The sequence below is a fragment of the Coffea arabica genome, chromosome 11e, assembly GCF_036785885.1.
Source record: "Coffea arabica cultivar ET-39 chromosome 11e, Coffea Arabica ET-39 HiFi, whole genome shotgun sequence".
NCBI classification, from domain to species: domain Eukaryota; kingdom Viridiplantae; phylum Streptophyta; class Magnoliopsida; order Gentianales; family Rubiaceae; genus Coffea; species Coffea arabica.
In genome coordinates this window covers 43,444,839-43,469,216 of record NC_092331.1, presented here as the reverse complement: position 1 = coordinate 43,469,216, position 24,378 = coordinate 43,444,839, and the positions used below count along the sequence as shown (strand labels likewise).

The following is a 24,378-nucleotide window of genomic DNA, read 5'->3' as shown; positions in this document are numbered from 1 at the left end:
ATTATTAACAATTTAATATTCTACTATGTATAATTATAAATTATAAATATTATTATATATATTTTATGTAGATAATTATACTTATATACACCAAATAGTTTTAATCAGATCTGAACCTAACAGAACAAAATCTCAACTCACATTTGATTCAAGCACAAACTTTACCTGGGCCAATTAAATTAGGTTTAGTGCACTTTTTGGGCCAAGGTGTTGGGCTCAACTCGCCCGACCCATTAACGGTCCTATTAACTAAAGCAACACATGATGTCCGGTTCAAGCCGACGACACCTTTGCGCACGGAGGGAAAGATCAAAAATAAAATTCATAGCGTTTCTTTTTACTAATTGGCAAAGTTACCAGCTCAGGAATTTGCTTCCTTCTCCAATCGATTTAAAAGTCCGATTCAAATAGATCAGCAAAACCTCCTTCCCAAAAGTCAGAAACTGGAAAAAAAAAAAGGCTCACACACACCCAGTAACTGTGAGAGCAATGGCGACTTTCATCAAGCTGGAGGATTCACCAATGTTCCAGAAGCAGGTTAATATACGCTTCATTAATTACACAATCAATTTTTTTCTATGTCATTTTCCAGGATTTTTGGATTTGAATAATCTATTAATTGAGCTGAAATTAAGCAAGAAACCTGGTGTTGATTTATTTGATTTTGTGAAATCTTAGGTGCGATCTCTGGAACAGACGTCGGAGGAGCTTAAAGATCGATGCCAAAAGCTCTATAAGGGCTGTGCGAAGTATATGTGAGTGATTAATTGGTTTCTTTGCACTTTATTTCTGTTATTTTTGTTGCTTGGTAAGTTAAATCTTGACTACGATCTTATATTGATTTGCCAATTGGGCACAAGAATGAGAAATAGTTTCAGTACAACAGATGAGTTGTATTAGAGAAAGGTTTAGCTTGGAAGAAATTTTGATGGTGGGCAATGTTTTATTAATTACAAGTTTATATTTTTAAATTTGCCGATGCTAGGAAGATGACAATGCCGGAAGAATTTCGGTGGTATTTTGGGTGACTTAAAAAAATTGTAGGAGTTTTTTCTAGCCTAATGTGCAATTTTATAAAATCATTCAAATCTCACCTGTGGAGATCCGGCCATTTTGCTTTAATGTTATGAAAGTTTAATGTTTTTCATGTGTAAGAAGCAAAATATACGACTTTGACCTTAAATGTACACTTAGTGTCTAGTTTATTTTATTTACCTGTCATGTTTGCCAGAACTGTTTAGGTTGCCACCTTATTTGGCACATGTGTGATGAATGGCTATTCTTTAGAGCTTGATGTGGAAATCTTTGGTTTCTGAGCTTAGGAAGAGGGTCAAGAAGGAAAATGGTCTATGAGGAGATCAGGTTGGAATAATTTTAAAGGCTTGTTGGGAGGATGAATATGGGTGAGGAAAGGCTTTTCTTGAGAACTGCTTTGGTTTCAGAGGCTGAGAAATCTTTGCTTGGTCTTTAAGTCTTACTGTTTTATTCTCGTCATACAATGCTCTTTCTTAAAGTTCGACACAACTTAAAATCCTTTCTCCGTATGGTAATCCTTTCCCGCTTTGTAGGGATTATTGAAGCTTTGATAAAATCCTTTCTAAAGATTAAACCCTGAGGAGTTCTTATTGAAGTTCCAGATTGTCCTCTCTTCTCGATGTCCTAACTTTGCTTCTTTGTAGTTCATCCTCTCATATTTTCTCTTTTGGTGCGGAATATTTGTGCTACTTTTTCTATTTTTGTACTCGTACTTCTTGCTTCTAATGACAGCATTGTTTCCTCAGCTTATACTTGCTGATATGAAGCTCTATCAGACCCTTTCATACATATTTAGGCCAATCAAATTTTCCTAGTTTATGTACACGTCTCATGTTTTAATTTGTTGAATAGGAGATCGTTTAAGCACATGCATTGCTCTCTCTCTCTTTCGCTCTCTTTCTTGTTGGTATGTAAATTAGTTTTAGGTTAAATTTCTTCTTGTTTTCCCCTTCATTGTTGTGTATGCTATTATTTGTATTTAATTTTATGTCTTCAAGAACACGTAATTCCATTATGCCTCTCTCTCTTCCTCTCTCTTCCCCTTACGTAAATCCATGTTTTTTCAAATTTCTTACTCTTCTTTGTCCCCTCCACTGCACTATCTCGTCTATTCTTCCTATTCTGCTTTTCCATCTTCAGTAGATCATGGTTGCATTCCATCTTCAGTGTATCAATGGTCAACAGTAGAGCTTAGGATAATTGGGATGTCATATATTTATTATGTTTCTCTCTTTATGTTGCCAGGGAAACACTTGGAGAAGCCTGCAATGCTGACGTCGTGTTTGCTGAATCATTAGAAGCATTTGGTGGTGGACAAGATGATCCTGTTAGCGTTTCAATAGGAGGTTATATAAATCTTAATGCTTAATTTCTGCTGCATTTTCCCTCTTCAAAATATCATTCTGCACAAAGCATGGCACCAAACTAAAGGGGACTGGCTCGCTTATGCACTTATTTGGTTTTAGTATGAACTACATGATGGATGCAATCAAAATGTATATTTCTCTTCTTTCTGATGATCCTTGTCCACATTCAGTTAAGATATCAATTTCTTTGTTATCGGCAACCTGCTCATAGGGTTTGGATGTTAGCAGTTCGATGAAGGTCTATTGCATGCTATGATTATCTCTAGTGTAGAAACTAAGCCTTTGGGTTTTCGCAAATTCTAAGACCTTTGATGCTGAAGCCCATTATTATGCAGGTCAATACCTATGTCTAACTCCATGTTTTGCTTGTTTGGTTGTATTACTATTGTGTCTATAGATATTTGATCTTCTTCATAGTAGAAATCAGGAAAGTCATGATACTAAATAGTGTAGAAATGCCAAATAAGAAAAAGTATGTAAACCTCCATTGAGAGGAACAAGTGGAGTTAGTTTTAAGGGTGAACTTGTGACAAAAGTAATGCTGTCTTTGACATTGTCTAGCCCCAAATTCTTGGAAGGAGTGAATCATTGCTGTTACCTGGTGCTATCCATAGTAGATTCTAAAAGTTGTGTGCGGATCCCGATTCCCCTAGTTCTTCTTCTACTTGCAATTATGCTCAATTTCATTGTTAAATTTAACAGCTGCTGCGAATTCATTTAAAGAGTGATTCTCTACAGCAGTGAAATTGGTGCAATATTTAGTTTCGAGGGATGCTATAGTATTTTGAGGAGTGATTTCTTATTCTTACTAAGTCGCACGCTTGTAGACTGTAAGTTTGATTTTAAGTTCCTGGTAGTCTATCTCTTAGGGTTATGACCTAAAGTCAGATTTGATCATAAAAAACCTTACTATGCTGCTGCAATTGATAACTTACATATCATGTGAAAGAGTTAAACAACCTTCTTCGTGATTTAGGTTGTATCTTTTATAAAATGTTCCTGATAATTGTATGGTGCCTCTTGAATTAGATGGAAGTGAAATCATCTACGTAATGATGATCAGTGGGATGTGGACAGATTTTAAGCCGACCTTTTATTTGTAGATTTGCACGGTTCAGAATTTTGTAGTTGTGATTATCTTTGTTCACGAGTCAACAGAAAAATGCCTATTTATTGGAAAATCATTGCTTTTCAAGATAAGATGAGAACCAAAATAGTAGTCTAATTTAATAACAGCTACTGCATGTAATTCTTTTTTGAAATCTGTTTTGTACTACATAGTACTTAGGAAAAATAGTTAGTGTTTAATACATTTGGTTTTACACGCCTCACAAATAGGACCAAAAAAAAAAAGATGTCCTTCAGTAACTTTTATAGCATTCAATTTAATGATAAGATTTCCTGCTAATGAAAGTTTAAAAGCACTTGAAGATGCTTCTGGTTGCCTAATTGAAACTTGTGGCATGGAATTGCTGTACAATTTTTTGGCATCAGTTTAACTGTGAGTGAATGCAAAAACTTTTCTAACAACTTCTACAAGTAATGCACTCAGTACTTAACTGTTCCATCAAGCAATTTTTCCCTGAATTCTGATGCAGGATAGGAAAACTATGAAAGTTAGTTGAAGAAAATAAACTTCATTATGATAAATTTCCAGTCTGTAATTGATTTGGAACTGTAGATTGTAATTTGTCTCCTGATATTCAGTGTATATCAAGTGAAATTTGTACATGCTTGTTTCTAGCAGCCTGCTTGTTTCTAGCAGCCTTTGTTAGTTAAACAGTTGCTGCCAGCTGTTGAATATGAAACCATAGTAGCAGCCCCATGTAGTAGGTATTGAAGAAATCTTATGAGTCAAATGCGAGTGGAACTTTAAGGTCATCCTTGGTGGAAAATCAAGGATCACCATAGGTGGAAGTCCAGTGGTCAGAACCAAAGGAGCAGCTTTAATAAACTACCTTGGCCAATCATGTGTTCATTAAAGTCACCTAATTGGTAGATTCGTGAATTGCAAAAACATGCATTAGTTTCTTGAAAACGTAAAGGACGAATGAACAAAGTTTAAGAACAACACCATTCTATCTTTTATATATGAACTCTTTTTTTCTTCTCCTTTTCCCTCCTTCCTCTTCTTTTACTATTTCTTCTAACACTAGCTCAAGTAAATATACTCTACTTCTATTCCTCTTTGAACTACCATAATAAAGTTTGCAAAGCTATGAGGCTCAAATTGAAACTTAGAAGATCTTGCATTATTTTTACTTCACTGTCTATTGTAGTGCTTTAACACTCAGTATTCTGTTCAAGCATGAGAATGAAGTTCAGGTTTCATTTCGTTGGGTTTGATAGTGGGCCTGTTTCTTTTGCTTTCTATTTATTCTTCTGTAAACAGATTAATAGATTGTGCCTAAGAAAATCATGTTTGGGATACTACTGTCATAGATTAAACTGCAGACTCCCTCTCACCTTTATCTGAATTCTATTTTATTGTCCAATCTATGTTTCAAACTTTTTTACAGGTCCAATAATGTCAAAGTTCATTTCTGCATTCCGTGAGCTTGCTACATATAAGGAGCTTCTTCGTACTCAAGTGAGTGAATACTTCATCATTCCTTATGATTTCAAATGCAAGATGGCATTAAAATATTTAGAACAAATTCAATTTTGAGAACTTCATGGTGCATTGTGACTTCTAAAAGATGCTTGTAGACGTTTCATGATTTTAATTTGTTCTTATCATTGTTATCTCGATTTTGTGCAACATATAACTACTTTGACATCCTATTCATGCTTGCAAAGTTTTGGGTATACCAGCCTTAAAAAGGTGACATGTGCGAGGTAGTGTTTCATAATGCTTTAAAGCTGCTAGAGGAATTTTATGATTCTCCAAATATTTTGATATTATGATTTGATCTTACTCTTAGTTTTACCTCAGTGATTTCACGATATTTTTAACTCCTTGATTTCCCATCTTTACATCTCTGAGTGAGGTTGTACCTGTTTTAGTGGATGTATATCAGTTAATCCTAGCAAAAGCATGTCCATGCTTACTTTATTGGGAAAATTAAAAATTAGCAAAGGGGGCGCTTGGAGCCTTAATTAGTGAAGACGATTCGGTTTTGGGCCACTTATTATATCGGGGAGTTAGATTGTCTCTTTTGTACAAATGCTGATACCTGTGCCCAAAGTATGTCCATTTTACATAAAAATTAGTACAAATGCAATTCATCGTAAATACCTCCAAGTTATGTGCATAATGGCTCCAATTATGTTTCATTCAAGGTTAGAGAAGCTTTTGATATTCTCCTGATGCTGAGATGTTGATGAGTTATTTCGGATTGGACAATATTTGTATGCATTGTTGAAATTGAGCTACAAATTATTGTGTATGTTAAAACCAAAATAATGAATACCTAAGCACTGTATACTTTTCTTAAGATATCTTCCTTAGTTGATATAAAAACATGGTCAGCACATATAGAGGTCGGCAGATAAGGAGCAAGTTTTGCACATATGTACACAGATAGTGTACTAGTGTTTCTGTAAGCAGTCTGTAAAACTATACATCACAAATTACATGCATTTCCAGTTTCTTGGTAACTTTTCCACTTGGAAATGAGACTAAGAATGTAATTGTATGACCTTTTTTTGTCTAGTTACCAATGTACTTTTACTGATAATTGTAGCTCTGCCCTGCTTCTTCTCAACCATTATGCTGCAACTCTGATATTGTGGCTTGGCTCGTTAAATTAGGTTTAAGCAGAGACTGTTTCTCTTTGTTTGTTTGATTCATCCTGTTTGTCTTGAAAGGTACTTAAGTTAAATGAAAATACTATTTTTGGAACCAAAATTTTTCTGACAAATGTAGTATGTTCCTGCATCTAGCTCCAAAATAAGAGAATCTAAATTATGTTTAATGTTGAAAGAGGTATATCAAGTTGCAAAATCACAATTTCTATTTGATCTAGTTTTGATAATTTTTGCCATCTATTAATGATGCAGTCAGTAGAAGTTGTGAGGATGAAAGTTTACCTACATTATTGCAGGTCAAGCACTTGAGAATATTGAGTAATCATACTTTGTGTTTGCTAGGATATATACATGGTGACAGAGGAATTAGTCATTAGAAATATGGTCTCACGTGTTTGAAAGGTGAATTATTTATTTCTCAAATCCCCCATATAACAGGCTCCTCATGTTGCCTTATAGTAGGGGGTCTACATCATATTGGCTTATCTGCAGAGTGATTTTGTTTGGGTTCTTGAGTTATATTTGGACACTCAACTCATGTTGTGAAGCAAAATGGCTAAGTAAATGAGTAGGTTGTTATAGCAATTTCAAGCAATTAGCCATTGAGTTGGGTCTAGGTATCTACCTGCTTTATAAGTTAACAGTCTTTAGAACTGAAGAGCTTACTGGATGAATCTTTCATGGTGTCCATATCCTTCGTTTGCTCTATATTCAATACTAACAGATTGAGGGATGAAAATAAAAACTTGTTTACTGATAAAACTGTGTTCTTGGTTGGAAAATCAAGTATTACTTTGTTGAATGTATGTAAGAAATTGTCTCTGTGCTGTTGGGATTTATTACAACCTTCCAGTTGGATTATCTGAAGTCAAACGTGTGATTGACAAAACACATTGGTGCAAATACAATATGGTGACTTGCCAGCAATGTCTGGAGTGCACCAAGGTTTGATCAATATGCTTTAGTGTGACTCTTGAACAAAAACAAATCCTAGATAAAATTAACTTAATTGTCAAACTTGGTAGTTTCTGGTATTTTACCTAGGGAAGAACATTGCTTTTGCTTCTTTTTTTTTTTTGGGGCTAATCTTCTCTAGTTTTAGAGAATATAAGAAATTTGACGGGTCAGTTAAAGTAATGGTGGATGTCTTTCTCACCTAACTTGTGACCTCCGCTACATTTTAACTCGTGTACTTTCTTGATAATGGCACAAGTTCTTTATTGTGGATTTTGTTTATATGCTGTATGACAGATGATTTTGCTGGATATATGTCTTACAGGTAGAGCATGTTCTCGTCGATCGGCTGACTCATTTTTTGTCTGTTGATTTGCAAGATGCAAAGGTACTTCCCACTGTTAGCCTGAATTGGGTGTTACTCGTGTCCATACTAGTATGATAAACAGTGTTCTATGCTGGATAGGTTCTGTTTCCGTGGCATGTGCTAATTATCGATGGAATGTGGTTAAAACTTTGATATTTTCATTCTCATTTATTTTAGGCCCTAGATTAGTTGGCTCCTATTGAATCAAGAGAATGAAAATATACTGCTTGCAGTTTTCTTAAAACTTCAAGTGAGTGGAATAGATCAAGCTAATAGATGCACCACATATCAGGCTAATTGCTATATCAGAGTTTGTTAATTAAAACTCTACCAAAAAAGAAAAAATCTGGAACTGAATTATCATGGAGAACTTTGCAGAGTTCCTGAAGCTGCAATTCATCTTTAAGATATTCTGATGATTCTATATTAGATCTTTCATAATACTGGTTTTGATTTGACTGATGATCATATCTGAAGTAGTTGTGTAGTTTTTAATTCTTTATTCTAGAAAAGACTACTGGCAGTAACCCCTGTTGTACAAATGGTTGCAATACATGCAGTTTGGTCCCTTCATGGGCGAGGTAGAATGATAAATAGTTTGCATTGGTTCCTTTGTTGCTCACTACTTTTTTTCCTTTTCTTTGCAGGAATCCCGTCGACGATTTGACAAAGACGTAACTCGTTATGACCAGGTAATAAAAGTGGTGAAGGGGAAGAGGATTATTCACACTTTCTTTGATTAACTTTTGTATTAAGAAGAGCCCATGTTAAAGTCAAACACGTTGTGATATTACTCAATAAAGAGTGATTTTACATTTTTGCCCATTTTAAGTATGATTTTGTTGGTACATAATGCAAATGAGAAACTGGGTAGTGGTTGCAAATTCTCTCTCTCTCTGTCTCTCTCTCTGTCCATCTATCTAGAAAGGTGAGGCCTCAGGTGTGTGACTGAGTTGCTAGGGAAAGATGGTATATTTTTGTAAATGATATTGATTAGGTTAACTTAGTAAGTTATGGTTGGAGGACTATCAGATTAACTGGTTGAGCTGGTAGTAACTAACCAGCTGACTTCAGCTTCATGTCATAAATACATTATTCCCCACTAAAAAAATATCATAAGTACTTTTGCTCTATTTTCTCATAGATGATAATGCAAATTATGATTACATGAGAAGCTTAAATATAACATGGTCTGGGAGTGATGTGTAAAAACTATGCCTAACATTAACCTTTTTAGAAAACGGGAAACACCAATAGGTGTTGCATGAAAAGTCTGCTTTATGAACTTATCATATTTATTTTTTCCACTCTTTGATTTGTAAGTTGATGACCGATTGATGTTTTATGTGTCTTGAAAGAAATTGTGAACTTCGTATATGGTAAGAAATGGAATGCCTCCTGTTTTTAATCAATGGAACTGTGACAAAATATTCCAGTCAGCTTTTATACTACATGAATTTTTTACTTTAATTTCAAATTCTGTAGTCGTGGTACACAGACTTGTTGAAAGACAAAATAGTCTTTGGACAGTTTTTGCAACGTGGGGTGCTACCTTATTGTCTGCTTTAAGATGAATTTCAGGATCTCAATGAAGTTGACATATATCTACATGATACTATGTCAAATAGTTAGAACCATATGCTTACAGTTTATGTGTTCAGGTCATTGTGTTTGTATGAATATTTTGTTTTCTTGATGCCATCAACTTTGTCATCTTACCAGCATAGATAAACTGAAAAAAGCGTAGTTAAAGCGTTTGAGTCTTGCTATCATGTGACGACACCTTTCAGATTTTTTAGAATGTTTTTGCAGAGTTGCACTTAAGGTATGGCATTAGAGATCTGGTTTATAGTAACTCGAATATTTGTTAAAGATTATGCATGTATTGCCTCAGTAGTAAAAAGTTTGCAGTTGAAAAAAGGGTGCTGATGGATGACTTAATAGATCCTTGCTTAGACTTGTCCTAGAATGCAAAACTCTTCAATAACATGTTACCTATAGAATTTCTATTTGAGAATTTTTTTAGCAACTTAATTTGAAAAAGTTGCTAAGTTCTTAATTACTTTTTCTAGACAAATATGGCAAAAAGAATCTATACAATTGCTATCCTAAAAATCCAGGACTCTCAAAGTATGTGGTTGTCTTACATGCCTATTCTGTGCAGCAAAACTCTTGAAAATCAGATTCCTCTTAATTACTTCTACAAGCCAAGGACAATCAGAGTTAAATGTAGCAAGCTTTTGACAAATTGGGTAGTAAATGCGCAATCAACAGTGTCATGTAACAATATTTTCCCTGATGGGGCAAACAGGCTCTTGGAGGGTTGATGCATGTTGAAATTGAATGGTACCATAGTGTATGATACCATACGAGAAGAATGGATTAGACTCTTTAACACTGGAATGAAGAGTACTGAAAAAGAGGAGAAACTAATGGCTGGTTTACGTGCTCCATTTTGTCTTTTTCTATCGTTCTAGGTCAGGAATCAGTAACCTATTGAAAAACTGAGCGCAATAAAAACACCTTTTGCCTAATTCCAAATTGAACAGATGAAGTGACACATAATATTGAAAAAATAACCAATCTTTTCTCAATTTCTTTTTAATATTTTTGATAAGCAATTTTTTGGGATTTATTTTTATTTTTTCCCGAGGAAAATTTCTTTTTATTTTTTATTTTTGCTTTTATTTTTCTTTTTCAGACAAAGTGAGAATCTTGTACTCACTAGCATCAACATATGTTTTTCAAGCTTAATATTCGTCTTCCCATTGATCAGATTCTTGTGTAATGTTTCAATTGTCAATCTCTGTCTCCTGTGGTGTGCTAGATGGATGCATGAATTAAACCTCTACAGGATTCATGGTTTTGTATATTTTGAAGGTTAGATCACATTATGGATGGCATAATCACTGTCAATGTAATTAGTAATCATTTTACATAAAATTGAAACTGGTCACCACTGCCGGGTATTTTGATAAGTGGTGCATGTAGATATATAGCAATACTTTTTCAAAGTGGCCTCCCTGTTTTGTTGATTTTGGGAAACATTGAAACAATTTTTTTGAGGCTGTCATCTAGATTTTTCCTGTTTATTTTTTTATTTTAAGAAACTCGTGTGGAATATTTAGAATGTTTTCTCTCATAAAGAAGCATTGTGGTCCTTTTACGTTGTGTGTAGAATGTTTATCTTCACTTTTTTGCACTGAATATATCCTAGTGTGTGGCTAAGCAAATTTTAACTACTGCTATAGAAATTGCAGGTCATGTATTTGTCACCTTAACTCTTACTTCGACGACTAATTTTTGTTTTTAACTGTTAGGCACGGGAAAGGTTTGCTTCGTTGAAGAAGAGTACCCGGGATGAGATTGTTGCTGAACTAGAAGAAGTAATTTCTGCCCTCTGATACATCATGAAGTATTTATGTGAGAAGAATTGTGTATTTTCTGACTTGCCTTTATATATCTTTTCAACTATGAAGTGGCTGTGTTGGAAAATATACTGGTGCACAATGAAACGCTGTTCCAATGTTGTGCACTTTGACCAAGCTGTCGAATTGCTTTGCAATCTTAACCCAATCTTGAGTTTTAAAATACAAGCTGAGATGCTTGCATTTGTTGCTGCCAGTATTAGTAATGTGATACAGGGATAGAATGTTATCTATTTAATCTGATATATATTTTAATCTATGTTTGACTTTTTAAATTGAGTCTTCTTTGGGAGAGCTACTCTTTTCTGGTTTCTTTATGGATAAGGATTAGAACTTTAAACAAAGATAGGAAGTATTAGGACTTTAAGGTGTTTTTTGCAACTTCGGCATCTAGTTGTATGTTGGTGTGCAGAGCTTGTTATCATTTTTAGAAAACTACGGAGAGCTCTCTGAAATCTTTCAGTTTTGTATTTACATTTACTTCCTCCTAGCTATCTTTTGCAGAGAATTCATTTTACCACATCTATGATATTAGATTTTTCCAGTTCTGACTATCATGCTGCATGTACACTTTTCTCACAAATTTCCGTGAAGGCAGGCATCTTTGACATCTAGATGGTGTAAAAACTGCTTATCAGTAACAGCAAGAGAGCTAAAATTATCAAATAGATGAAAATTTGGCCAGCAGAGTAATAAAGTATTAGAATAATCTACTCAATGTGTCTGTGTTTACCTTTTGTCACGAGATGAGCTTATAAACAAGCCGCAGGGTTATTAGAGTTAACTTTGATCATGAACATACATTTACAACCAATCGCCTGCCACCTGCTCATAGTTTTACATGGGTCCCTAGTACCATTATTGTCGTTACAATTTTCATCTCCTCCCCACAGCAGCCCACCCAATTATGGTGAGACACAGCCTCAGATAGATTTTCAGAAGCAGAATAAGAATCTAAAGAAGTAATGAACTTTTTGAAAGGAGATAATTGCTCATACCAAGCAAATGATGAGAGAGGGTGAGAATGTTGTTTTTTACCTTTTCGAAGAGAATTAGAAAAATCAATAAGAATCAGATCTGTGGACAGAGGACTTCGTGGAGGATGTGAGCCTCTATATGAGGATGAGGTGGATATGTTCGAATAATTGGTGGTCTCCTGCAGTATAGGGAGCTGCCTGTGGTTTGTTACATTGTTTTGCAGAATATCTTCTGCAACCTTTTCTTTGTTATAAATGCCAGACTTCAGTAGAGAATAGTGTTGTCTCACAACCTGTAATATCAGCAGAGATACTTAACAGCACAAAATAGGAAACCCTATACCTTATCTGAAGAAGAGAATATCCCAAAAGACATTATTGAGAGACTTAAAGAGTCCAAATTAGACACTTGAGGGCTACAATTTGAACAATACAGATAGAACCAAATAAATGCGGTTAAGGATTAGGAAGAAAACCAATATAGAGTGAGGGGAAAGTATGTCCATAATCATGGTAAAACTCACCCTTTTGATTCAGTATGCTATCAGAAAGTTGCTACCTTATATTTTGGCGTGTGGTTCCTTATGAAGCTTCAGCACAGGAATTGTAGCCAATTATGCTGTCGAAACAACAATAACCTAGAATTGCTTTCAGACCTTTTTTAGAAAATAGTGTTCTACCAACCACTACTACTACCTTACTTTTTCTGGCAACACCATCTTGAGGTCTCTATCAACGCATCAAGACTAATGGTATCAACGCATCAAGACTAATGGAGAACAACATTCTGTGACATACCGGAACTAAATGTTATTAGAAAAACATTGTTATAGTTCAAGATGTATGTGCAGAAGCATTGAAATTGTGCTGTAGTTTCAGCACAGAAGACAGAGAAGATATAACCAAGTAAGAGGATAATGTTAATCAACTAAAGCAACAAGACACTGAAAACTAGATTCAGAGATCACTGGACAAGGACTGGTATCATCAGGATGTACTAATTCAAAGGGTGGAGAGCCCATTTATTGACCGTAGCCAAATAGGATGAAGTCTGATGTTTTGCAAACTGATATATCTGGCAAGTTAAATGAATCAATGCTGAAATCTAGGAAGTAATATCTTCAAAATACCTGTAGAAAGATATGCTCTATCTGATACTGAACAAATGGTTTGATAGCACTAGGAAATGTTAGACTTTTTGTCACTGTTGTTAAATCAATTTTTAGATGATAAGCCCAAGAACTTTTCCCCTTTATTGATGACTGATGATAAGATCCTGAAATACACGACTTTTTGGGGAAAATGAGGCAAAACATTAGAGATCGCTGGTGAATTTGCTGATAGATAGTGGATGAATTGAGAAACACAGCCTAGATGACAATGAAAGAGATGATTTGGGCCAATGGTTCTGTACCTTTCATTCTTCTTCTGTACTGCTCCATATTTTTTTGGATCGTCATAGAGGATATTATTATTCTGAAATTCAGCGTTGTTCTCCTGTTTATCCCTTTGACTAAGCCTACATCCTGCCTAAAAGAGGCAGGAAGTTAGCAACAAGATCAATAAAATAGAAAAGACATGAAAAAATCCACCTCCTTCAAACAGTGATAAAAAATCCACCTCCTTAAGTGATAGGAAGTTATTCAATTTTGAAAACATATGAATGATTAACTAATATGGACCGAGTTATGTTCATTTCTAGTCGGGACTTAAGCACTTCAAATTTGGCATAGCATATGCTTAACTGATTACATTTTATGCATATAATTATGGTGTGTAGATTAGAAGTATAAATCTTCATTTCATTTCATTTTTGAACTTTGCATCATTCATGCATTTTGAGTTGAAAGCAAATTGTGATACTGGGAATTTCTTGTGAATTTTCTTATTAAGCCTAAGTACATTCTATCTGTAGCTTCTCAACTAGCGATGCTATACTTGTGCTTCTCCTGTGAATTCTCATTTAATTGCCATTTGGGTTTTCTGGTTTTTCTTCTCTAGCAGGGGGGGGGATGCGAGTTGTTGAAAAGTGTGTCTTTTGTTTTGATGGAGTAGTCCAAGCTTTTGTTTAATAGGCTTTCATCTGCCTTAGTCACTTAAATTATTTATTGACTGGTCTCACTTCTGCTATATGCCATCCTTATTGTTGAAGGCTTTTCTGCTTATTAGCTTCTTCTTGACAGGATTTACACAACTCAAAGTCTACATTCGAGAGAAGTCGTTTCAATCTAGTATGTTTTAGCCCCAAGTGATCCTGTTGGTACTCTTCTATTAATTTCTTGTCGCTTCTCTCCTGCGGGTCATTAGCGTATTTGCTTCCTTGTCCTAAGGATTTCAGGTGAATGCTCTGATGAATATTGAGGCAAAAAAGAAATATGAGTTCTTGGAATCTTTTAGTGCTATTATGGATGCTCACTTGAGATACTTTAAGCTGGTGAGTGTCCATTGCTGTAGATATTTAATGTGTTGCTGTGGCTAGTTGATGCCTTGGCTTCTGCTAATTAGTTTTGTTGCTCTATTCTTTTAGGGTTATGAGTTGTTGAGCCAAATGGAACCATTCATTCACCAGGTAAAAATTAATTTTTCTTTTTGTTTGGAATTATATATTTTCCTGATGGGAGGAATGCACCATTGATACTTAAAAGTAAAGCAAGTATATTCCATTATCTTACTTTCCAGTTGCATCATATTGTGCTTATTTTTTTCTCCTCTCTGTTTTTGTTACTTTGTTGAAGCTCATCTCACTTAGTCTTGATAATGTTTAAATTGGCTCACTTTTGTGTGCAAGATTGCTTCTTGTGATGCACAAAAACTTTGCCAATATCTACTAAGTAAATATAAGTTTCTCCATGCATAGTTCTCCATGAATTACTAGCACAGTTTGCATCGGACAACTATAAACTTTTACTACTTGTTTCCTGTCATAGAAACTTGGTTAAGATCCCCTGATATCTCTGATGCATAATATGAAGTCCCTGATGTGAGATACGCTGTGATTAGAAGCTAAAATGCTTTCTTTGAATATGTGCTTTCTTTCTTGTCATAATTCTCCAAATAAAGCGGATTCTCTTGGAATATTTTGATTTGTAGATCTTATATGTTTTACAAATTCTAAAATCAGGTATTGGCATATGCTCAACAATCAAAGGAACAGGCTAATGTTGAACAAGATAGACTTGCAAAACGAATTCAAGAGTTCCGAACACAAGAACAGCTGGATCATATGCGTGCATCTAGTAACATGGAAACGTCAACAAGCAGTATTGGCACAAGTGGATTTTCCGTGAATTCTTACAAAAATATAGAAGCAATCATGCAGGCCACCTCAAAAGGCGAGGTGAGAAACTCATTCTGTGTAGTCTATTTCTATTTGACCATTTTTGTGAGCATGGTAATTTTAATAATGATTTATAAGAGCATCTTTTCAATTTTGCAAACCTATCTAGTAATTGTTACTGCTTATCCTAATGGCTACTTACTTTCTATAGGTTCGGACAATCAAACAAGGATATCTATTGAAAAGATCTTCAAGTTTGAGAGCGGATTGGAAGAGGCGATTCTTTGTACTTGACAGTCTTGGGAACTTATATTACTACAGAGAGAAGGGGACCAAATCATCAGTGAGTTTGTTTGGATAGGAGTTTATTTGAATGATTTATTTGAGATAATTACTGTAGCACTTTTTGTGATGTGATGTATGTGAGATAAAAAGGTGATTAGAAAGATAAAAAGGTAGATGAAATTTGTGAAGTAAATTATTTTATCTGAAATCAAGTCAATCCAAACAAACCCACTATGTTTCTGAATCTTAATGGTGATTTGGTTTGCACATGTTTGTGAAAAAATGACCATGACTCTTTATTCTGTTGCTTCTCATATAAACTTAATGGAGATAGGAAAGTTATTAATGTAATCTTACCCAAACTCATGCTGAATCTGTTGAAGAATTCTAAATTTTCTGTTGCATTGTACCATGGGGGAAACAATACTCCTAACTGGACACGACATTTAGTTCTGTTCTGATGCTATTGTTACATGGACTATTCTTTTTCCCAGCTGTAGTCGTGTTGGACATGATGTGACATTAGTACTGGTATAGGATCTCTGTCCAACACATTTCATCTAAAGTTTTGACCTCAAAAGTAATGAACACAATCAGTGATGAAAGGGAGAATAAGATGCGAAGTCGATATCACAATTAAACATTTGTCTGTGCATGAATTAGATTTTGATTCTAATTGCAGTCTTTTATTTCCAGTGATTTTTCTTTCTATTATATATTGGTTTTCCCTAGGCACCCCTAGGGCATAATTCTAGACACATACATACATTCATCTACTTTTAGACATGAGCCACCAAATAGTTTTGTTGGTTCTACATTACTGTATTATCTTCACGTGACGTTGGATAGAAATGGTTGGAAAATTAGAGAACATGAGACACTCAAATTCAGAAAGAACTTTCAGTTTGAAGCTGATTGGAATTTTATATTTAGGTTTATTTCGTTGTTTTGGGTAGGTGGCAGGCTAATGAATAGCATACAATCATGGTATTCTACGCAAACATAGTTGAGTAGAAGAAAGCATTGAGGGAGTTCCTTGCTGGAGCAATAACATCCTGACCATATTTCTGTTGTTTGTTAACTTGCTGCAATGTGTGTTCGCCTGGTAAACTGTGTATTTTAAATTGGTGTATGAAGTGTAGAAGGAAAAAACACCCGGAGGCAATGGAAGAGTGGCATATGGTGCGAGTGTGAAGTGATAGTTGAGGGGCAGTATTTGTACATCTGACCAATTGAAACCATGGACACCAAAGCTCTGTTTGATAATCTAGTTCAACACTTAAACTTAATGGATTCAGATCTTAACATATTCAGACCGTTTGATAACCAAAAATTGAACATCTAAATTAATTAACTGTCACTGAATTTTCTAGGAAAATTTGCTCCCAAAATTAAGTGATAAGCTATTCACTTATTATTGAATGTGATATGCACTCAAATGTATTAGATTTAATACTTAACAATTCAATAACTTAATGGATTCAGAGTTCAGATTTCAGACTTCAGTTTTATCAAACACACCCCAAGTCAAAGTTTTTGAATTGTAACATTGTCCCTGACAAGAATGATTACAATATGATGTGTTAAGCAAGTCCCGTACTAGATTGATAGCAACCTGACCAAGTTTTCTCTTAACTGAGCGCAACAACCAAGTTGATTTCATAAATTCAGGCAACAATGTAGTCCATTTTGACTTGCAAATTAACTTTTATAAGGGTTCCATGAGGCTTGATGTTGATCAAATGGATATGTATAAACTCAGACTCTAATAATGACTTGTTTTAAACTCAAAATGCGTTGTGGGCATTGTGGTCAAAGAAAATACAAGTCATTACTAGAGCTTTGAGTATATCAATGTGTGTGTGTATTTAGGCAACAATGTAGTCCATTTTGATTTCCAAAACTTTATAAGGGTTCCATGAGGCATGATGTTGATCAGTGGAGATATATTCAGGCAACAATGTAGTCCATTTTGATTTGCAAAACTTTTATAAGGGTTCCATGGGGCTTGATGTTGATCAATGGAGATATATACATATGTACACACACGCACTGAAGAGTTCTTGGTAGTGTTTGTCAGTATGGATGGTATTCTGATACAATTTCTGCATGGCCCCTATTATTATGACTAACAAGAATTTGACTGTTCTATTTCTTTTTCCTATCTGTTAGTGCACGAAAGCATCACTTGATTCTACCTCATGAGAATGTGGAATTGTTAATACAAGAGGAGTGTACTTGTCTTTGGATCTTTGGGTTTTCTCTTGTAATTATGGTGCTTTGTATGAACACAATCAAGAAGAATAGTTACAGCTACAACACACAACCTAGTTGTCTCAGTCTTTGGATTTCCGGCCCAGATCTTATAGTAGCATATATAACAAACTTCCATACCTAAAATATCAGTGTGTGTTTAACTGGAAGGTTGTAAGCAGGACCTTCATCCCCTTTGTGCTTGCAGCACTTTCAGACAATTGCTTCTGGATTTGCTCTTTTTGGGGATAGCATTCAATTGAGATAAAGTTGTTCAGAGTGCAAGTATTCATTCACAACTTGGGATATCCAATTTGGCATGCCAAGAATAATATCAGACATGTTACATCTTAGAGTCATGGCTTGCGTCATGTCTGCAGCTTGGGGTGTAACATTATGGCATAAGAGTGAGCCTGTGTTTTCCATTGAGCTTGTGTTGTCTCTATGGGGAAGAGGCTGTGCCTGTGTTTTCCCGCATCCAGATGATAGGATAATGTGGATTGGCTTATGTAAGTGAGATGCTAAGTACTCACGTACTACTTGGGATATCCTATTTTGACTTGCAAACAAGAACACAAAACAAGTTGTGCCTCACAGCGGCAGCTCAGTCTTGTCTGCTGGCTGCTACCTCGGGGCGCAGCATTAGAAGTAACGAAGAATTTTCCAGTAGAATCATTCTGTGTTCGCTTATTTTGCTTATTCTACATGAAATATCTTCCAAGCAAGAAGAGGATTACTTTCAACTGTTTACCCTTCCTGTGTCCTATCTTTTTGTTTAATTTAATCACAATAATATAGCAAGAGGAGGTTTTGGCATTGAAATCATGGGGGATGCATGTTAATTGGTGGAGCAGAAAGACCCTTTCTGAAGGCCTCCTGTGCTTGTCTTTTGGATATCTGTCTTCTTGTTGTTACGATTTTTCATGGGGTGTGTGCAGCTGTTTTGCTTATCTGTTAATTGATTAAGCTTGTTTATGAAATTGCCCATGGACTTAAATGGAACATTCAGTGAATAGGAATAGAGATGAGAACTTTGGGAAATGGACTTCCTCAAATAATGTAAGGTGGTAAAAGATAAAAGGGTGTAGGTCTGCTCACATTTATTTGCAGATAGAAGGGGGAGAAAAAAGAATCATTTGGGAATCATTGCACCTGTTCTTTAGAAACAGCACACTAGGCCTTGTGCTTCATTCAATTAATCTCTTTTTGACTTCTGAGCTGTTCCAAATGAGTTTGCCTTGACATTTCTCTCTTCTCAATTAAATTTGTATCTAAACATTTCTGGTGCATACATGAAAGTAAAGAAAATTGAAAGCTCAATGATTCCTAATTCAGGAATTAATCCCATTCTTTGACTCAGTTTTATTTTGCTTCTTAGATTCCTTGGGGAGTAAGCAGGGGAAGCAGGATAACGTACCATATCTTTTTGTGCTGAAGTGTGGTGAGCATGATTGAAGAAAACTTTCAAACCTTCTCAGAAATTTGTAAAACCTTATTCTGTTACTCTTTCCACGAAGTGAAAGAGGACAAGGCATTTAAAAACTGATGTTGTTGGAAATCTAATTTTATTGCACCTTTTCTGGATCTTATCCTCCTCTGTTATCCTTCTGGAAACCCAATCTCCTATATTGTTTTGGGGTTTGTAAGATCTTGGTGGTGCAAATTATTGATATGAGATCATCAATTTCCATTGTCTGACAATGCTATATTGGATTAGAAAAGCTCTTATACTCTCTATTCTGATGAGTGAAACAATCTTGGTTCATATCCTGTGGAAGATATTCAAGTGATCAAATTATTTGTACAGTGCACTTATAAGGCATGAAGCCAATTGTTGTAGTTTCTGTAATGTACCATACATTGGAAGTTTGTGTGAGAAGATGCTTGAGTCATTTTGAATTGCTTCTTATGGGCTCTCTCTCTCTCATTCTCTCTCTCTCTCTCTCTCTCAGGGCTCTCAATCATTAAATCCCACTAGCTCAAGTGAGCATGGTACTCGTGTATTTGGAAGATTCCGAGCAAGGCATCAGCGAGGATCATCCCTGAATGAGGAGACTTTAGGTAGTCGTACTGTTGATCTCCACACTTCCATTATAAAAATGGATGCTGAAGATGCAGAGTTGCGGCTGTGCTTTAGAATAATTTCACCATCGAAAACGTATACATTGCAGGTAAAATGGTTCGCAGTTCTTATTCATATGATGATTTAAGCGCTGGCTTATGATGAAAATTAAAACTATGTTTATCTAGAGAGTAAAAGGGTTTGAAATGTTTACATTGAACTTAGATAAGGTGCAACTTGAATTGCACATCTGACTTCTGTAGCCTGTAGTGAACTGGCACAGCTCCTATTACCCTTCTGTTTAATATGGGCGAAATGCTGACTTGTTTAGTATTTAGCTTTGAGAATACTTTATGATCAAATGACTTTGCGTTACCTTTTTTCAGATCTCTTCTTGTTTTGGCATATTTTGTTAGTTTGTTAATTTTTGTCGTGCAAAGTGACATCTCTGATGCTATGGCTTTTCACAAACCAGTAACTTAATGTGCTAGTGAGTTTGTAATAAACAACCATTACTCTCTTTTAATTTATGTCGTTATCCATTCATAATATTAGAAAATAACTCGGGTCAAACTAATGAAGCATTATCTCATCATGCATAGGCTGAGAATGAAGCTGATAGAATTGACTGGATGGATAAAATTACAGGGGTTATTGCATCCCTCCTGAATTCTCACTTGCAGCAGGTTGACTTTAAATTGATACATCAAACAATTATATGAAAAAAAGACACAAGACTGCCAAATAACCTACCATAACTAACTTCTTTTCTACCTGTTGCAGTTAGATTCAGGGAAAAATGTTGACAGAAATAATGGTTCAGTTGGTGCTTCTTCTGCCTTAAGCCTATTGGGTAACAGTGAGAATCCAACAGATGACATGAGATCCAATCGGGCATATTCTGTTTCGAAGATTCTTCGGGAGACACCGGGAAATGATCATTGTGCAGAATGCAGAGCTCCTGATCCTGAATGGGCATCTCTAAATCTTGGCATCTTGATGTGCATTGAATGCTCTGGCATTCACCGCAATCTCGGTGTTCACATATCAAAGGTGCATCTCCTTAGAATCTTATTTTCTCTAAACATTCGCCTGTAAAACTCACCTAAACTTTGACTAAAAAGGCTGAAAATTCCAGTGATGAGTTGGTTACACAACTGGATTAATGATTTTCTCACGAACTTCCTAGATTGTCTGATATAAAATTCTAGTTATTCACTGTGGAATTCATTTAGAAATTTTGAACCAGGTCATAGGGGAAAAGGTTGCATCACTAAAAGAGCCTCGTATTCTTTTGCATTGCACAACATGTCAACAAAACCTGGAATTCTACCCTTCCAGTTTGCTGAAGCCCTGCCAACATCAGAACCTTGCAGCGAGGAACAAAGTTCAAAAAATAAACATTTCATAATTAAAGAAGATTGGTCTTCTTGAATTTATTTTGTCCAATTGCTTATTTGAGTGTCCAAAACAGCATTTATTGACAAATATAGTACTAGTGGAGGGCATGGTGGGTCTGCCATACGTACTGCTTTTTTAAAGTGTGTTGGTTGGTTGTTGAACCGGAGCAGCTTGTGAGAGAGAGAGAGCAGCAACTGTGATACGTGGTGTTGGGTTAGTAAATAGATTGCTACTAAAGAGCTACTTTAAAAATTGAAAACTCCCTTGTGGACTTAAATTGTTTGGAGTTTCTTGTAAATAGATCAATTAGAAATAATTCCACACCCTATTTTTCACAAAATTAATGTTCATGCTATATGTTTGTCTTGATCTTGGAAATTAGTTTTATTGTATAGGGAGATTATTTTGGTGTCGTTATGTAATTCCTCCTCCCATTCATAGTCAGGCTTTCTATTTGGACTATCCTAAAATTTTTGTCGTTTGCACAAGTGGTTGTATATTCTGCATACTGCCATAGGGCATTACACCCTCTTAATTCCAGCATAGTATTCCAAGCTGAGTAGGCCTCACTTGTAATTTCAGTTCACATGCATTCTCCTGATCCCATCCACGTGGATTTATGGTCAGATTGTCTATGGCTAGAATTGGAGAAAACCAGAAAATTAGCCTGTAGTAGCTTACTCCTGATAAAAAGTGAATTTTCCCTTAGCTGAACAACAGTTTTGAATAGAGGAAGTACTTCATGGAAGATATGAGGCTGGAGAAAGAAATTTTATTGAAGTACGTAAAATAAGGAAAAGATTGTTGTGGTCGGTGGATGGGATTAGAAGGATTACAAGGCACCTCCTAAGAATTAAAAAAAAAAAAAACTGACAGTATTTTAGCATCCAAATCTATCTTATATGATATTGCTTAACCTACTTTTAGGTTAACTGTACAAATAAAAAAAATTGCAAGAACTATTCTTTTTAAGTGGCTACTCCTTATCATGTAAAAGTTCCAGATTTTGGAAAGTAATATCCAGTCAACAGTTGATTTGAAGTTTGTTACTGTTGTTTAATGTGAAAGATTTAGGTTTAAGTTATAGTTTGTGAATAGTATAGTCTTGGCTTACTCTATCACCTATCTATACTGTTGAGTCTCTTCATTCACATTCAGCAAAATTAAACTTTTCAAATAAATTAATGCTACAGTTAAAAATTTTTCTACCACGTGAGGAAACATGTTTAAAAGTCACCGTTTCAGTTTAGGTACATTTAATTACTGCTTTCTTCAGTGACTGTTGAATTCTTGCTAGATTTAAACTACTTTCATTCTGAATTATATGTTAAATATAATTGTACTTTCTGGTTATATGAGGGGTTTTTGATGGTAAAGTAGTTGGAGAAGGTAGTTAAGCTGATGGATCTGAGGATTCATAATAAACTGGGGCTTCAATAGCAGCCGTAGAAACAAAGATTCACCTGTGAAAATCCTATGATTTGATACGTACAGTGAACAACAGGCATTACAGATAGCATTGAACTATCTCTGTTGTACGTTATAATTTGTTGTGCACTTTATTGAACAGTAGCAGTCCATAATCAGTGTTTAGAAAAGCACCTTACTTCCTTAACAGAATGTCATAGAACTAATAAGGAAACAAAAATTTGGCTAAGGCTTGTCTTAAGTTGGCCTTTAGTTTGCATGGATGCATAATACATGTGGCAATTGTAGAGATTATAGTCCTTTAGAAACTTTGGCAGAGTTATAGGGATCTCTTCTGTGGTTCAACCATTACAAGGGTTGTTCTTGGGTTCCAATAAATATGACAATTCTTGCGCATTTTTAACTATTCATGCAAAAAATTACCGGCTTTGCCAAACCAGTGTTCATCCTTATTGTCCTGTGTTGCATCTAATTTCTCAAATTTTTTGCTTTTTCCCTAGCACCTTATGGTGCAAGCTGACAATTTCCTTCTCTTCTGTACAAGTCGGTGGAATATTTCTATTGTCAAAATAAGTGCTAGGAAGCAAAATGAATTCACATTCCCTGTATGCTAAGAAAGATTTTCATGTTACAAAGTTCTAACATCCTTGCTGGTTCATCTTTAACATTTATACATTTGTCAATCACGTAAATAAATTCCAAATTTCCATTAGCCGCTTGGATGTTTATGGCCTGAATTGGAGGATGATTTTTACTTACACCAACCTTGTTAGGCATACTTTGACAGCAAAAAAGTATATACGTGCAGCTATGGCACTGTGTCTAGTTCTACCATATATTACCTTGACAACACTTGGGGCATTTCCTGTGCATGACTTTCTGGGATGACATAAAAATTCTTTAAGTGGTTACCTTACAATTCCTGGATGATGGGGCTCTCCTGTAATTTGCTTTTGAGAAAATATAAGATTTTGACTTGATCAGGATTATGAGAGTTGGATAAGATTGTTGATTAATTTCGATACTGAAAATGCTTTTGCAATACCCAAAAATCAGATGTTTATGTGTCATCAAGTAGTAATCTATGACATAAATGTCTGTGTTCTATATGGTTGATTTTGTCGTCGCTGTTATATGGACTCCAAATCTGAGTTGCATCTTTTACTAGCCTACATCACTCCCTTGATTGAAGGTTCTAGGAATCTGATGATACCAATTTTTTAGACTCTCTTTTGTCTACATTCAGTATATTCTTGTACCAATTCCTAGTACATGGCTCTTTAATTTTGAATTTGATCACTTCACAATGGCACAAAATTAGATAAAAATTTACACGAGCTTTGTTGCACCTATGGTTCCAAAGTGCATTTTGGTTTTATGGATGACCTTTTGTCAAATTAGTAAAAGATGTAATTAGTAAAAGATGTAGTTGCGGTACCTGGTAGACATATAATTTAGGATTACACAGACATCAAATCCAAAGCTTGCTCTCACAATGATTGAATTTGAAAGTGATAGCTAAGTAGTTTTTACAGTTTTGGAATAAGAAATATTTAGAGATTCTTTTATCAAATTACAGGTGAGATCCATAAATCTGGATGTTAAGGTCTGGGAACCTACAGTCTTGGATTTGTTTCAAGCTTTGGGTAATACATACTGTAACTCTATCTGGGAGGAACTGCTTTTACCTCAGAATGACGGGTAAGATACTGGAGTTTGTTGCTACTCAAAATTTGATATATGGTATGCTATTGCTCGATTAGAAGAGGATATAATATTTTCATTTGTAGGTGC

The 24,378-nt window shown here is 35.2% G+C and overlaps 1 protein-coding gene across 3 annotated transcripts in view; it reads left to right on the top strand.

Annotated features, from left to right (window-relative positions):
* The first annotated feature begins 275 nt into the window (after nucleotides 1-275).
* The window catches only part of LOC113718952 (ADP-ribosylation factor GTPase-activating protein AGD4), a 35,233-nt gene continuing 11,130 nt past the window's right edge, over nucleotides 276-24,378 (top strand). For 2 of the 3 annotated variants that reach the window (XM_027243886.2, XM_072072974.1), the window contains exons 1-16: nucleotides 289-537; nucleotides 679-755; nucleotides 2,281-2,381; nucleotides 4,922-4,992; nucleotides 7,432-7,494; nucleotides 8,121-8,165; nucleotides 10,794-10,859; nucleotides 14,062-14,109; nucleotides 14,217-14,312; nucleotides 14,406-14,447; nucleotides 15,000-15,215; nucleotides 15,367-15,498; nucleotides 19,646-19,864; nucleotides 20,358-20,441; nucleotides 20,539-20,808; nucleotides 24,164-24,285. In XM_027243886.2, coding sequence (XP_027099687.1) covers nucleotides 490-537; nucleotides 679-755; nucleotides 2,281-2,381; nucleotides 4,922-4,992; nucleotides 7,432-7,494; nucleotides 8,121-8,165; nucleotides 10,794-10,859; nucleotides 14,062-14,109; nucleotides 14,217-14,312; nucleotides 14,406-14,447; nucleotides 15,000-15,215; nucleotides 15,367-15,498; nucleotides 19,646-19,864; nucleotides 20,358-20,441; nucleotides 20,539-20,808; nucleotides 24,164-24,285 — 1,700 coding nt within the window. In that variant the 5' untranslated portion in view covers nucleotides 289-489. Of the gene's footprint in view, nucleotides 538-678; nucleotides 756-2,280; nucleotides 2,382-4,921; nucleotides 4,993-7,431; nucleotides 7,495-8,120; nucleotides 8,166-10,793; nucleotides 10,860-14,061; nucleotides 14,110-14,216; nucleotides 14,313-14,405; nucleotides 14,448-14,999; nucleotides 15,216-15,366; nucleotides 15,499-19,645; nucleotides 19,865-20,357; nucleotides 20,442-20,538; nucleotides 20,809-24,163; nucleotides 24,286-24,378 lie in introns of all 3 variants that reach the window. The other variant, XM_027243887.2, reaches the window with a different exon arrangement.